At 39.4% G+C, this 14,887-nt stretch overlaps 2 protein-coding genes across 2 annotated transcripts in view; both read right to left on the reverse strand.

The window, feature by feature from the left end:
- LOC129441850 (telomerase protein component 1) overlaps nt 1-9,193 on the reverse strand; it is an 89,723-nt gene extending 80,530 nt beyond the window's left edge. Inside the window, 8 exon segments of the mRNA XM_073873294.1 lie at nt 4,449-4,570; nt 4,664-4,735; nt 4,882-5,019; nt 5,159-5,323; nt 5,405-5,554; nt 7,465-7,635; nt 7,942-8,493; nt 9,067-9,193. Of these exon segments, the coding sequence (XP_073729395.1) occupies nt 4,449-4,570; nt 4,664-4,735; nt 4,882-5,019; nt 5,159-5,323; nt 5,405-5,554; nt 7,465-7,635; nt 7,942-8,472 (1,349 nt within the window). The 5' untranslated portion in view covers nt 8,473-8,493; nt 9,067-9,193.
- Nucleotides 9,194-11,965: 2,772 nt separating this feature from the next.
- Nucleotides 11,966-14,887, reverse strand: part of LOC129441851 (telomerase protein component 1) — a 70,081-nt gene continuing 67,159 nt past the window's right edge. The window contains 1 exon segment of the mRNA XM_073873296.1: nt 11,966-12,978. Within this exon segment, the coding sequence (XP_073729397.1) occupies nt 12,850-12,978 (129 nt within the window). The 3' untranslated portion in view covers nt 11,966-12,849.

Raw genomic sequence — 14,887 nt, forward strand, 5'->3', positions numbered from 1 at the left:
CGAGTCGATTGGAATAACCCTCGCGGAGTTATTCACGCATGTTTTGTAAGCACAGTTTTTGTAGTGCAGAACTAACCGTAAGGCAAAACCTGGTATGTTTGGTATCGTAGGACTTGGAAACAATTCAGGATGATAAAAAAAACAACTCCCATGAAAATCTCTTGACCACAGATAAAATTATAGGCGTGAAAGTTGTAACCATTGCATAAGCACAGTATTTAGTGCCATTTTACCCGTTATAGCGCCATCTAGTGTCCGGTCGGCGAGCTTTTTATATCACGGCCTAAGACCGATGGCCTACAAATATGATTCAAGCCCCGAAATGATATCTCAAACGACTCTCGAGTTATGGCCGTTTAAATGTTTTAAGCTCCGCCCAGTTCGGTTTTTGGCCCCTCCTTGCGTGATTGAATGTAAATTTCAATTTTTTTTTGATAATTATTTATAGTCACACTCCACAGAATCAATCAACCTTGGTTAGGTTCAGATTGGGCGAAAAACCAGGGACTAGTTCGCAAAAGTAGGTTTGAACGTTATCGCCAATAACTCACAAACCATTTGATTGACAGCAACGCTTCCAGAGGCAAAGTTTTTCGTCATGAGCCGATCTATCATATGATGTCATGTTTGTTTGTGTACGTCAAACGTCACGTGATACAGGCACCGAAATACGGTATTACGCCCCCTAGTGGCCAAATGACACCAAAATTCTTACAGGCCTTCAGGAGCAGTACACGAAGAAGCACAGTGCGTTTCGTTCCGATCGACCTTTGTTAACCCTGTCAAATCAGTCCTCAACCTTCAGTAGCCGACGACGGCCATGTTTTTGAAGATACACCAATGTCCTTCTAGACCCTCATGGTACATTGCACAAAGACATACCATACAAAATATTAGGTGTATCGGGCTAACGGTTGTGTAGTAATAGCCATTCCCGATCTCAAGCCTGTTACAGCGCCACCTAGTGGCCAAAATCCGCATCTTTTTTACTGTGATCCCGGAGTGAGCTGGTACATATGTGTACCAAACCTCGTTAAGATATCTCAAACCGTTCACGAGTTATAGCCATTTCAGTGACGATAGGCTACTTCCTGTATTAAGTTTTGGCGCCCCCTAGTGACCCTGAAGCGGAATTGCAAATTCTGTTCGATAATTATTTACCTACTCACTCCACAGATTTCTCCTGCATTGGAACGATTCCGATCGGGCGAAAAACCTAGGACTAGTTCATTTTGGCTTGAAATGCATATTATGCAAATTAGCGAAAAAATTTGCATACCGGAAATGAAATCGGAGATATACATTTTTTAAGTTTTGAGCCAGGGATTACAATGATACCAAACACTTGAGTGTCTGATGTCCGGTTTAGGAGTTATGATGCCCAACGCGTCGGGCATTGCTATAGCGCCACCTATGGGCCGATTTGGCTGATTCACTGTATCTGAGTAGCCTGCTAATATACAACCAGTTGACCAAGTGGCAAGTTTCTACGACTTACGGTTTGGGCTGGGCGATGCGTTTTAAGGCGGAAAAATAATAATAATAAAACAGACAAATACAATAGGTTTTCAGCACTTCGTGCTCGAAACCCTAATAATAAAACAGACAAATACAATAGGTTTTCAGCACTTCGTGCTCGAAACCCTAATTTAAACAATCAATTATAAGTATAAAACATTTATAATTTATATTCATTTATAAAATAAACATTTAAAGGGATAGTTGAAAAATGAAAATGACCCCATGATTAAAAGGTGCAGTGTGTAATTTTTAGAAGGATCTTTTGACAGAAATGCAAAATAATATACAAAACTGTATTATCAGTGATGTACAAAGACATTTCATAATGAACCGTTATGTGTTTATTACCTTAGAATGAGACCTTTTTATCTACATACAAAGAGGGTCCCCTTACATGAAAGTCGCCATTTTGTGCCACCATTTTTCTACAGAAGCCCTTAACGGACAATTTTTTTCACTAAGTTGTCTCTGACGATGACATGTTTGTCCGGTGGCAGCTACAATAGCTTCTCTATGCATTTCAAAAGCGAGGGGTGAGCAGTGGACTACGCCGTTGGTTGCAATTGGCAACCTCACCACTAGATGCTGCTAAAATTTACACATTGCACCTTTAATCACCCTCGAGCCATCACTGATGTATATGACTATTATTTTTCATACAAACACAGTCGAAGTTATATTAGAAAATGTCCTGACTTTTCCAAGCTTTTTAATAGTAGTAAATAATGCGTTTTGAAGCCCAAAAAGTGCATTCATCTAGCCTGACGTTGTCATACTCAATTCTAGTCAGAATTTGAGTCTGATACTGCTCCATTGGGCTATAATTATGAGGCGTGTCTCAACCGAAAAATGCCTCTGCACTCAATTGGATAGACCTACGACCAATCAGAGCAACAGAGTGTGTGACGTATGTTGAAATGACGTCTAGCCTGACCGAACTGCTAGTTATTTGAGTTATTTCGCTACAATGACACCAACATTGTGATTATACTAAGTCTGAGTTAGCGAATGTACATCAACACCTATTATGTTTACAACATTTCGTTTATATCACAACATGAAGTATTTACTAAGTCATAGAGTAAGACTATCTCTTACCATTTGTACGTTAGGTGAACTTCATCCACGACGATACCCATTACGTTGGCTTGAAAATATCGGAGCCTAGCATGTCCCTCCACTTATTCAGCAACCACGATTCCGGGCTTCCGAAAAGAAGCTGGCAACGACAGCTAATTATATCCATCTCGTCGTGCACGCTGAGTTGCATCGCCCTGATAACGTTAGCCATTTCAGTTGCGACCAACTATTGCCGAATCCCGTGGGAAGGACAGCAAAAACATCAACAAATGCCCTGCTCGCGTTTCCTCTTTTTAAATCAATGCTCTGTCGATATCTTTTAGAACAGACTCCATGTCAGAATCCACACATCTGAACTCTACAGTGCAGCCATTCAACACACGCGCTCTTTGGTGATGTGGTTCATTACGTTACTGTTGATTATCTGTCCATCATTGTATAAAGCCCGGCCTGACAATTTGATTGGTTCGACCAGCTCTAGTCCTAGCATAGCAGCTCCTCAACGGAAAAACGCCAGACCGATCTTCCCGTTTTCAAACTCTTGTGGGCGGGGCTAAGATCGGCTGGCACCCAGGCTAGCATTCATCCTTCACATATGTAATCCACAAGGCTCCAGTGGGTTAATAAAGGCCTTCTGAAGATAACTGATGCAATTTTGTAATAAAAATATCTATATTTAAAACTTTATAAAGTATAATAACTAGCTTGGAATGAAGTATGGATGCACTTTTTTGGACTTCAAAATCTTAAGCACGATTTACTACCATTATAAAGAGCCAGGACATTATCTACTATAACTTTGATTGTTTTCATCTGAAAGATTATAGTCATATACATCTCGGATTGCTTGAGGGTGAGTAAATCAAGGGGGAATTTAAATTTTTCGTTGAACTATTTCTTTAAAGCTGCAATCTGTAACATGTTATTAGTTAAAAATTAACATAAATCCGTTATTGAATATGTAAAAAAAATCTGTGTTTAAAACCATCTCCTTACCTTGCCCCAATTCACAATGGCAAGCTTATAATAATGATTTATAATTTGAGCTTTCAGGTCGTTCCCAGGAAAATTTTTAAAAATGCAATCCGTATAGTTCATTGCCATATCTGCCTAGAAAATCGCAACTTTTACTTTCTTAGTACACAATGTAACTACAGAAGAGTCAAGTTTTAAATAGGAAAAATATTAAAACTCTTTGGTTAATTTTTAGCGCAATGCTAATGGTCTAATAAGTTTCAATGGATTGTGCTAAGCTATGCTAAAAGTGCTAGCACCAGACCCGGAGATCAGCTGAATGGATTCCAAAACTCTAGGGGAGTTGGAAAATGGGGACAAGTGGAATGTCCCTTTAAAGACAATGGAGAAAGACTTAACAAACAAAATGTGTGACTTATATATGTTTTTTCCTCTTCATGATGCATTTTTTTGACTGATGCGACTTATACTCCGGAGCGACTTATAGTCCGGAAAATACGGTAACTAATATGGGTTTAGGTCGGTCGTTTTTAGATGTATTAGTATGTACTTCTGTCATGTGGATGTATAACATCAAATCAGCTCTGGTGCTGTGATCACACACACATCAGATTTACCGCCAGGCGAAGCACAATGTACGCACAGAACATTCCACAAATAACTGCAATTTTATATTTCAATCAGAGATGGCAAAATAGAGTCCAGAGTTACAGACGGCAGCTTTAAAACTAAAATCTAATTATTTGATAAAATTACAGTAAAATACAGAAAAGATTAAGTTCTTAAAATATCAATAACATGCAAAGTAAAAACTATTTTGCATCAACAGAAATCTGATTAAAACCCAAGTCAGGTAAATTTAAAGGACTCACTTCTTTCCCAGTATGGCCATGATAAATTCTGCAGGTTCTTTGATGTGAAGTCGCCTGATCATCTTCTTGAGACTGTAAACGCTCTGTTTTTTATCCACCGCCACACGGTTATCGCTCTGTAACTGTATCGTAATATACATAACAGAAAAAAATGATTTGATGTGCACTTTAATGCCCATTTTCAGACATTTTAAACCAAGCATTGCAATGCTCACATATTTTTGAAGAATTGATGGATCGACTTTGACAAGATCACCCCACTGTTTCCACTGTTCAGGCGTTGGTTGCTGAGAGATGAGGGGTAAAATATGAAAGCATACAGAGAGAAAATTAGGAAAGAATTAAAGAGTATGCACTGACTCATTTTTATGTCTAATTAAATTTGGACTACTAAGGTTTCAACCCACCATATTATTAAATGTTATCATCTTACCTTTCCTTTCTTTATCTTTTTGTTATGTTTGCAGCGATGCTTTCGCGTATTGTATTTGGCCAGCTGATATTCACTGAACTGCTTAAATTTATCTGCTAGAGCTTTCTTCAGACAGGTGGGCAAACATTTACTAAAACACTGTACATGAAAAACACAAATCATAACAAACTTTGTAAACATGGTAGGAAAATGACAATAATTAATCATAAGTACCTAATAGCATTACTGTACTATGGTACTCCTAGAACACCTTTTATTGAAATATATTTCAACTCACAATGCTGTAGATTCGTATCACTTCCAGCCAATCCGATGGCAGTTGCACGGCAGCGCAAAAATATCTTCTCAGGTGTGGCTTTGAAGCAGGCAAATGAGCAGCCAGTGCAAGCAGGTAGTTTGCTGTAATACGAATGTTCAGCTCTTGCCTAGTATAGACAGCAACCTAAACCAATAGAAATATGCAATAACATCAGACAATACAACACGCACATAAACACACACTCGCGCATGCAAAAACACAAACCTTGAGAAGAAACTGAGGGTCACTGGAGGAAATCTCAGCAGCTAAGGTCTTCATCATAATCCATACGCTATTCTCACTATCCCAGTCTTCCTGGCCTGGTGTACAGTTCTTATTTACCAAAGAGCAGCACACCATATTCAGCAGGTTGTACTGTGAGACAAACACAAAATAAGTGTGAAAAGAACTGAACAAAAAATTAAAGTTCTGTCATCATTACCCACCCTTCCATGTTGTTCTGCTGAACACAAATTAAGATATTATGAAGAATGTTTGTAACCAAACAGATCTGGGGCACCATTGACTTTCAAAGTAGGACAAATATTATGGAAGTCAATGATGCCCCAGATCTGTTTGGTGAATAAATGATGACAGAATGTTCATTTTTCAGTGAACTATCACTTTTAAGAACAGCATACACAACCATGTCCTTTGATTTCTCGATTAAGCGCCCCCTCAGGGGGCATGCAAACCAAAGCTTTTTTATGCAACTGAAAACGCCACACGGATAGCTTTATTTCAGCCGACTGCCAGCATTCCATTTGGTTGGAGATTGGACGGCCGTGTGAGAGCTGACATTGACGAGCTAAGCTTTTCATCCAAAGTTTAATTAATTTTTAACTCTCGGCACTCAGCACTGAACGCGGAAGAACCACCGAGCGCCGTCTTTCAGCGTGGAAAAAAACTGCCAGCTGCTTGCTTGTTTTGAACAACACAGCGCTTCCATTGGAAACAATTGAAAACATAGACCGGCCACCGGCGTAAAAGCTTTGGTGTGCACGCCCCCTAAGGGTGCACTCATATTTATGGAAGCCCATTTCCACCACATAAGAAAAAAACATGCTCTGGTAAATCATAATTATTAAATAAAAAGTTGAAAATATTACTTTAAAAGTCAAAATAATGAAATAAAAATTTCCCCACCAGCATTTTTTTTAAATGTTGCCAGCCAGCACCAAAAAATTTTATGATTTTCACAAAAGTGAAATGCCTTCCAGAAAATGTCCTTCTTTAAATATATGACATACAACATATTAAATGAAAGAACAGACCGTCTGCTCTCAAACTAAATAAAATTTCATCCCATTTGTTTTCTTTTTATCACCTCTCAAATATGGGTATTTTTTTTTAAATACCACTTTTAAAAATATCAAAATGCTGAGATAATTGCATTTTTGTAAAGGACATTTGTTAGAGATCAAATTCAGAGCGATAATCAAAACATACACAGAGTTTAAAAAGTTTTGGCCTTAGTGGATGCTTCTGTGTTTTAAGTTAGGTAAGAGCGCCACCTGTGGACTTTTAAATCATAATTATGAGATAAAAAGTTGAAATTACAAATTATGAATTTTAAATTATTTTTTACATTATTTTAGTCATAATTATGAGATTAAAAATCTAAATTATAACTTTTAAAGTTTGATTTTTATCTCATAATTATGATTGACCAGAAGAAGATTTTTTTCTTATGTGGCAGAAATGGGCTTCCATACAAATTATAACCCAACCAAACAGTGCCTAAGCGCGATTGTCCGCCCTCCCTGTACTTTGACTGATCCAAGCTTTTGTCATTAGGATTTGATTGTTTTGAAGATAACAGAAGTAAAGTGCTCTATTAACACCGTAACCCATAGTAATGTTAAGTCTTTTAATTTTGAGTCATTAGGGGCACGATGACACACTGCCCTCTTACATCATATTGCTTAGTTGATCGGTCGTGTGCACAGCTCAGACAATCATGTTACCCTGCTGCGCGCATCAGAAGGTTTTTTTACGAAGGCAGATGAAGAGGAGTGGTCGCGCAATTGACGTCTCTCATTTTGAACCGCGCTCTGGCGCGATTAGCAGTTAACACACTGCGCGTCCCACATCTGAGCCCAAGTGAAATACGCCCGAGCCCACCTCTGCAAGCGGGCCAGGGCACAATTAATCAAACCGCACCCGGGCACAGTACGGAGCGATCACACTTGTCAAAGCAACCAGGCTTTCGGAGTCAAAACTTGCTTTAGCGCAGTTTGATTTGGATAATGTGAGTGCACCAGGGCTGCACTGTGGCCGCTTACCTTCTTCTTCTTCAGTTCCTCAAGTTCATCATCTTTGCTTTGTTCAAGCACCCCAAACTCCTCCTGAGGAGCTACTGTGTGCTCCTCATCCTCCTCTAAATCCAGATCCATAGCAAGCATATCAGAGGATGCCTCCTGGTCCATCTCCTCCCAGCTTTCAGGTCTGACATCCTTTTAACATATAAAGATAAAATATTTTTAAACACATTTACATTGTTTGCAACAACATGTACATTAAAGACAGATTTTGTATTTCCTAGTAACTTAGCTCTTGCGTTTTGCATAAGAATTTGCATGAAATGGTGCATCAGGGTCCAACATCTTAGTTTTTGATGGCTATGCATTAAATTGCTCACATTATGTCATAAATAAACTGGGTAAAAAAAGATGCATAATGTAGGACAAGCAATTTGATGTATATGTGCATTCTTGTCTACTTTTGCATTTGTGACATTACAAATAGCAACAAAACTCTACCTGGCTGGTCTCCTCACTATATCCCAGCAGGCTTTTAGGTGTACACACTGAAGCTTGTTTCACTTCTCTCTTGTCATATGAGGCCTTTACTTTCTCATCTGAGGTGGGCAGAGAGAGACCCAGCAGAGATGTAGCAGCACCAGCCGTGGACATTTGGGAGCAAGTGAGTGAAGAATTCATGACAGAAGTGGAGACGAGAGAGGAAGACGGCGGATGGTGTAGTGTTTCCTTCATCAGGAGCGTGTTTGTGGTGTTCAGCAAAGACGACGAAAGTGACATTGAGCTCTTGGTCGTAGATGACAGAAGACAGGAGGGAGTCGTTGTAGAGGAAAGGCTTGTGGGCTGAAGGGCCGGACATGGTGAAGATGTGGAGGTCTGACCGGCCCATGATGGAGATGTAAACTGACGTTGAGACAAAGCTGATGCCTGAGTCAGAATGCGGTTTTCCAGGCTCGGCCCGATATAGTTTGAATGTAATCCAGCATCTGTTTTTACATTCAGATCAGACTGAAGGAGAGTCAGCGCCCTCATGTCTGCGTGTGTGTGCCCAAACTGTAAAAGTACAATACCCGAGCATCGGTTAATATGGGTGTGGCTTATGCAAACAACCAGTATAATGCAGACACACCTTGAAAAACAAACAATGTGGGCAAAGGTCTCCTGTTCTAGCAGAAACACATTGATCGGTATGAAGACATACACACAGCATCGATCTTCATTCAGTTCAGTTTAAGTAAACGATTTTGTCATCAAAGATCAACTTTATCTCTATTGTTATAAACACTATATTTCTATTAAACGTCCAGTATGTGGTCATTAATAAGTGTAGACACAACAGACATACAAACCCTTTCAAAAGTTTAATGGTTTTATGATAGTAAAAGTGTAGTGAGCATGTTTTGGTGAAATAATTAACATGATTTCTAGTAATATACAAATACCATGATTAAACTATTGTCACTGTTGTAAAACCAGAGCTAATTTTAGTATGACAACACAAACATATCCATGTTAGGCAGTGCTGGATGACATTACAATATTATTCAAATGCAAGTCGCAGAGTAGCATTGTTGCAAATAAGCGCACGCAAAACATTTGTATAACCGACAAATAGTGACAACTTACCTTACTAAACTTTTAACCGGGTTTCAATGTATAACTCAATATCAGACCAGTTCTATGGAGCCAACCATTGATTGTATTGTCAAAGGGGAACAACTTCCTTACCTGTCATCGGAGCCTGTCATGTGTTTACTCCAGTCCTTACCGTAATTAACTGAATAGATGCGCTAGAAATCACGCAGCGCTGCGCAGACCGATCGGCGTATGACGTCAAAGTACCGCGAGAGCGAATCGAAACCAGTTACTTAATAGATGTTACAAAAACCTTTATTTTCAAAATGTTTTACCATAGAAAATCTAAATCCTTTCCATATTTAAAGACAACCACCTTAGCAGAAATCACTTTAATCACTTAAATAATCACTTAAATAAATAAAGTACTGTTTGTAATAAAATATAAACCGTTGTAATTTTAGAGGGAGAAATAAGAAAGCGATAATGTTGTAACTCTAAATGTCTATTTTAACTGATGCATATATCACCATATTCTTCTTAGATCATAAAAACATTGTCACGGTAAATAGGCTAACTTTTCTTTTTTTCAGAATATAAAGTAATTCATACTGTACTTTCTGTAAACTACATTTTACTGTAAACTACTGTAACTAAAACTGTAAACAACAATTTTTCCTAAAGTTTTTTTTTTCTTTAGAGTAATTACACACATCCTTTCATTTGCTCTCATTTTAGTCTGCCTGTCAATTCTGCTTGATCCATGCAGTCAGCTGCAAATATGGTTTGACCCCAAAAAATTCTAACAAAAGGTTTCTCAGTGGTTTACAGTATCAGATTTACTTAAAAACATTCTAAAAGTTTACCAAAGTTTGACTCCAAGAAAGGACCCATTTTCAAAATGGCGGCCGTCAGGTCCTAAAAATTACCATTACTCACTTGTATTCCCCCTAAACCAGCAGTCTTTCCATTGCATAGACCCCACAGGTCAGGTCGTGCCAGCTCACTTTAGTTTGGCTTGGTTAGCTTTTCTATTTAGTACCACTTCAGAGTGGATTTGGTTGTGCTGGCTGGGAGTCCGGCCAGTAGCACATTACAATAGTCCAGTCTGGACAGGACAAGAGCCTGGGACTAGAACTTGTGTAGCATGCTCAGATAGAAAAGGTCTAATTTTACTAATGTTGTAGAGGATGAATTTACAAAAGCAGGCGGTGTTGGCAACATGCTCTGTGAAACTAAGCTGACCATCAATGACCAAACCCAGGTTTCTGGCTGTCCTTAAAAGGCGTAATGTCAAAGAACCAAGTTGAATGAAAAGATTGTGACGAATCTTAGGGCCAGATGATATGACAAGCAGTTTTGTCTTTGCGAAGTTCAGCTGGAGAAAATAATCCTTCATCCAGAGTGGCATAGCAGAGGTGGGAAAAGCCATGTGTCCAAATGATAGAACCCAGGAATGTCATGTCAATGTCATAGAAAAGAGCAGTGGTCCGAGCACTAAGCCTTGAGGTACCCCGGTATTGAGCCGTTGGGGTTCAGAGACGTCACCTCTCCAGGATACTCTAAATGACGTCTCTGGGAGGTAAAACCTGAACAATAGTAGTGCTGTGCCAGAGACACCCATAGCCTTAAGGGTCGACAAGATAATTTGGGGAATGACAATGTCAACAGTGGCAGATAGATCCAGTAGGATCAGTACAGATTATTTGCCCTTGTCTGCCTTAGAGCTTCCATGACTGAGAGCAGTGAAGCTTCGGTGTAGTGACCGCTCTTGAAACCAGACTGGTTGCTGTCTAGGAGGTTATTTTGTTTGAAGAAAAAGGAGAGCTGATCTAAAACAACACGCTCAAGAGTCTTGGCGATGAAGGCAAGGAGAGATACCGGTCTGTAGTTTTCTAACATTGCAGGATTGATTGTGGGTTTCTCCGGGCCTCTTTAAAAGCTATGAGAAATGTACCAGTGGAAAGAGATGAATTGGTCATGTGGGTGAGAGCAGGGATAACCTATGGAGTAATGTCCTGAAGGAGATGGGTGGGTATGGGATCTAGCGGGCAGGTAGTCAGGTTGTTATAAACAAAGATTGTGAAAACATCTGGTTCTCTAGAAGAGAGAAAAAGGAGAGCGAGCATGCATGAGGAGTTTAAGCATGTGCAAGAGGTGGCAGCGCAGAGAACGGACTGCTGATAGTGTTAGTTTCTTGACAAAGAAAGAAGCAAAATCGTCAGCCATTAAGTCAGATGAAGGTCGGGGGCGGTTAAAGGTTCAAGTTATATTTAAAAATATAACTTTGTTATAGTACAGGGAGGAGAGAGGGTATGGGATCGGCAAATGACCACAAGCCGGGAATCGAACTCTGGTCGCCGAAAGTGCGAAAGCACCACATGTCGCAGCACTGCCCACTACACCACCGGCTCCTACGGTAAAACTAATCTTGGTAATGACAATTCTCTCAGACCAATCAGTTATCTACAGTGCTTTCACATCACGTTTTAGCATCAGCTCAGCTTGCTTGGAACCTCAACTGAGGTTGTACTAAAAAAGTATTGTGTACTACGTACTACTGTACCCAGTGAAAAAGCCCCCCAAAGTGAGCTGAAAAGCGCTTCATCCATAATTGCTAAAAATTGTGAATTTAGTTTTGTTAGGTTTAGTATAATTCCACTTTTATACTCAAAAACATCTTTTGAGGATGCATTACATATGTAATACCTTATTCAAATTGAAATTAATAACCATTTTAGAGGGCTCATACACAGGCCTCTGTTCGGGCTAATTCAGAGTTGTTTATGAGTACACAAAAAAGTACACACAACTCCAATTTAAGCTATTTTTTGGTGCAATACATTCTACATTGAATGTCAAGTCTTAGCAAGTTTCAGCAAGAAAAGGGTATGTGTCTAAAACACATACTGAGTAGTGTCAGGGTAAGAAACACAAACACAGATCCAAATGCAGATATGACTTTTATTTTTGCACAATAAGGAGAGAGAGAGAGAGGAGAATGCTGAAAGAGATCCGCTGCTTGGTGACAGGATGAAAGTTCTGCCGGGCAAAACCCGCTGCTTAGAGTCTAGACGAGATGTCCGCTGTACAAAGACAGGGTGAAGTTTCCCTTGTACAATGACAGGTTGATGATACCGCTGTACGGAGACAGAGTGCAATGATGACAGGAAAGCAGTCTGTAGCCTATCAGTAACACGCCGCGGATGGTCAGCATACACCGCGGACACCTGCTTTTCCCAATGTGTAAGTAATATATATCCTTAAAAATAAACAGCTTACTAGTACTTAACTTTATAGAATCAAATAATTATCCTGCATGTGAAAACCCAGCTAAAGTCATTTTTGTCTACATATATTCATTTAATTCAAATATATTATACATTTTAATGAAATTAAAGCATATATCCCAAGTACCAGGGCAGCAGTATCATCTAGATGAGGGATTTTCAATCTTTTTGATGGCATTGGATTGCATCCATTTTTTTATATAAAGAAACATTTAAATTGTGTCAGATAAATAATTGTGGTTTTATAAAGACAGCAAATTGTTTACAAACGTATAACTGGCTATACATACACTTTAAACTATTTCTGCTTTGTCTTTTTTTCTCTTAAAAGTGTCTGGGGACCCCTTGGAACCTTTTGGGGACCACTTGGAACCTTTTGGGGGACCCCAGCTTGAAAAACCCTGATCTACATGTATTATTAATTATAAGTCCCAAATAAATGTTAGTGCAAAATACACACTGTGTAAGTTTATGATCACAAAAAACATGAGCCTGTGTTTTTTTTTTTTACATGAAACGAGTGCATATGTCCTCTGAATGAACTTTAAGGCATCGCCCCTTTCCAGGACAGGAAGTACAGATGACCCTGTGCGTCTCCACAAACAAATTCCTTTGGATTACTTGGGTTGACCTCCAATACATTGACAGGAGCTCCACACACAAACATGCCCAGCTGTGAAATAACAAGAAAAAAATCAATGTTAAACAGACAGGAAATAAAAATATAAATGTCAGAATCTCTACGAATTACAGGGTTCCCACACCTTAGTAACTTTCAAATTCAAGGACCTTTCAAGGACTTTCCAGGTCCAATAAGGACTAAATGTGGGGACACATTCAAGTGAGAGCAAGGTAACATCGTGTTACCTTTTAAGATACATTGTTAGAGTTCCCTTTCGAGGGAACTCGCACTGCGTCACTCCGGTAACGCTTTGGGGACTCTTCCAGGGTTAAGTGCGTCTGAATGTGTATATCAAATTCAACCAATGGTGAGGCTTAAAGCAACACTATGTAGTTTTTTTTACCTTTAATGTCTCTAAAATTATTTCAGTGATAGAACAACTTTTAACTGGACAAATTGTACTGTTGATGCAACCTGAGCAGCCTCCTAGCTGCTACAAGCACACTCTGAAAGTGGCGGTGGAGCTTAGAGCACACAGCCCCGCCCCCTCCCCTGCCTGCAGAAGAGTGTCTGATACCAGGCACTGTTGCGCTTTTCAACCACATGGGGGAGCTGTAAGTCATTTTTACATGGAAACTACATAGTGTTACTTTAACGACAAAGAAAGGGGGACGCGGGAGCCAGGAAGTATATCGCTATCGGAAATATTGCCAAAGACGGCGTTACAGGGATGCAGGAAGTATGGCAAGCGAGACTCAGCGTCTCGTTTCCTTCTCAGGAAACAACAGTTACATACGTAACGTAACCCGAGACGTTCTCATGTGTCAAACAGAACTATGCAAAAAAGCATTTGGTATGAATCAACATTTGCATACAGAAGATATAAGCATTTAAAGCAAACAGTTTAGCATGTGTGCTTAAAAAGTCTAGAATTTTTATGGTATTATCCTACACTACAAAGAAAATAATCTGGATTTTTTTTCAGAAAACTTGCATATAATAGATTCAAGCACTTTTAATGACCTGTATCTATGAACATATAATTTCGAAAACTTCCCAGGGCCTTAAATTTCCCCCCGAGATTTACTAACTTTCACGGACCCGTGGGAACCCTGGAATTACATAAAACACATTAAAACAAGTACAATTTGCCTTAAAATAGGATAGCAATAGGACTAAACTGATAGGGTTTCACTGATACAGTAAATGGGAATTGACATTATACTGCATATCCACAAAAAAAATAAACGGTCTATTTAAGCAATATCGCTCGAGTAGGAGTGTGATATAGCTCTATATCATCACGGCTGTGATTAGGCCAGAGGCACGAGGCTGTAGGCAATCACAGCCGTGATGATATAGAGCTATATCACACGACTCCGAGAGCGATATTGCTTTTATACAACAGTTCGATGGCACACGTTTGAAAAACGAAAACTAGAAAACAACAACGGAGTTATTTTAAAAGCCTCTTTGTCTGAAAAATACTTCTTCCGCCACGGATTTGAGAGCGGCCAGAATGACAGGAAACACTTTTGGCTGCTTTGAATCTCATAACAACTCAATGGACGGAAAAGCCGTTTCTTTATATTACCGTTTCTTGGTCACAAAGTGTAGTTTTAAGAGTAGTTCAGTCGAGAATGTATCTGTATTATATTTAAATCTGCAGTCGATTAGTAAAGATAGCGCCTGTTTGAACGTTTGCTTAGTGAGATTCGGTACGAATGAGAACCAAAGCATGAGCGGACGTCAGTGTTCACTCGCCCCGCTGACCACCGCCCTCTCTGGGCTACATCTCTGACAGGGATTCCCTGGCTCTAATGTCGGCCTTGTTTGTTTTTGATCGTCAAAATGAGATCAAATCAGCAGTATTTGGTGTCATGATCAAACTATTACTTGTTTTCTTATTCATATTTAGTGTCTTTTGTGTTGTTATTGTTTTGGTGCGAGGTAAAAGTTA

The sequence above is a fragment of the Misgurnus anguillicaudatus genome, chromosome 2 (genome assembly GCF_027580225.2).
Source record: "Misgurnus anguillicaudatus chromosome 2, ASM2758022v2, whole genome shotgun sequence".
Classification (NCBI taxonomy): domain Eukaryota; kingdom Metazoa; phylum Chordata; class Actinopteri; order Cypriniformes; family Cobitidae; genus Misgurnus; species Misgurnus anguillicaudatus.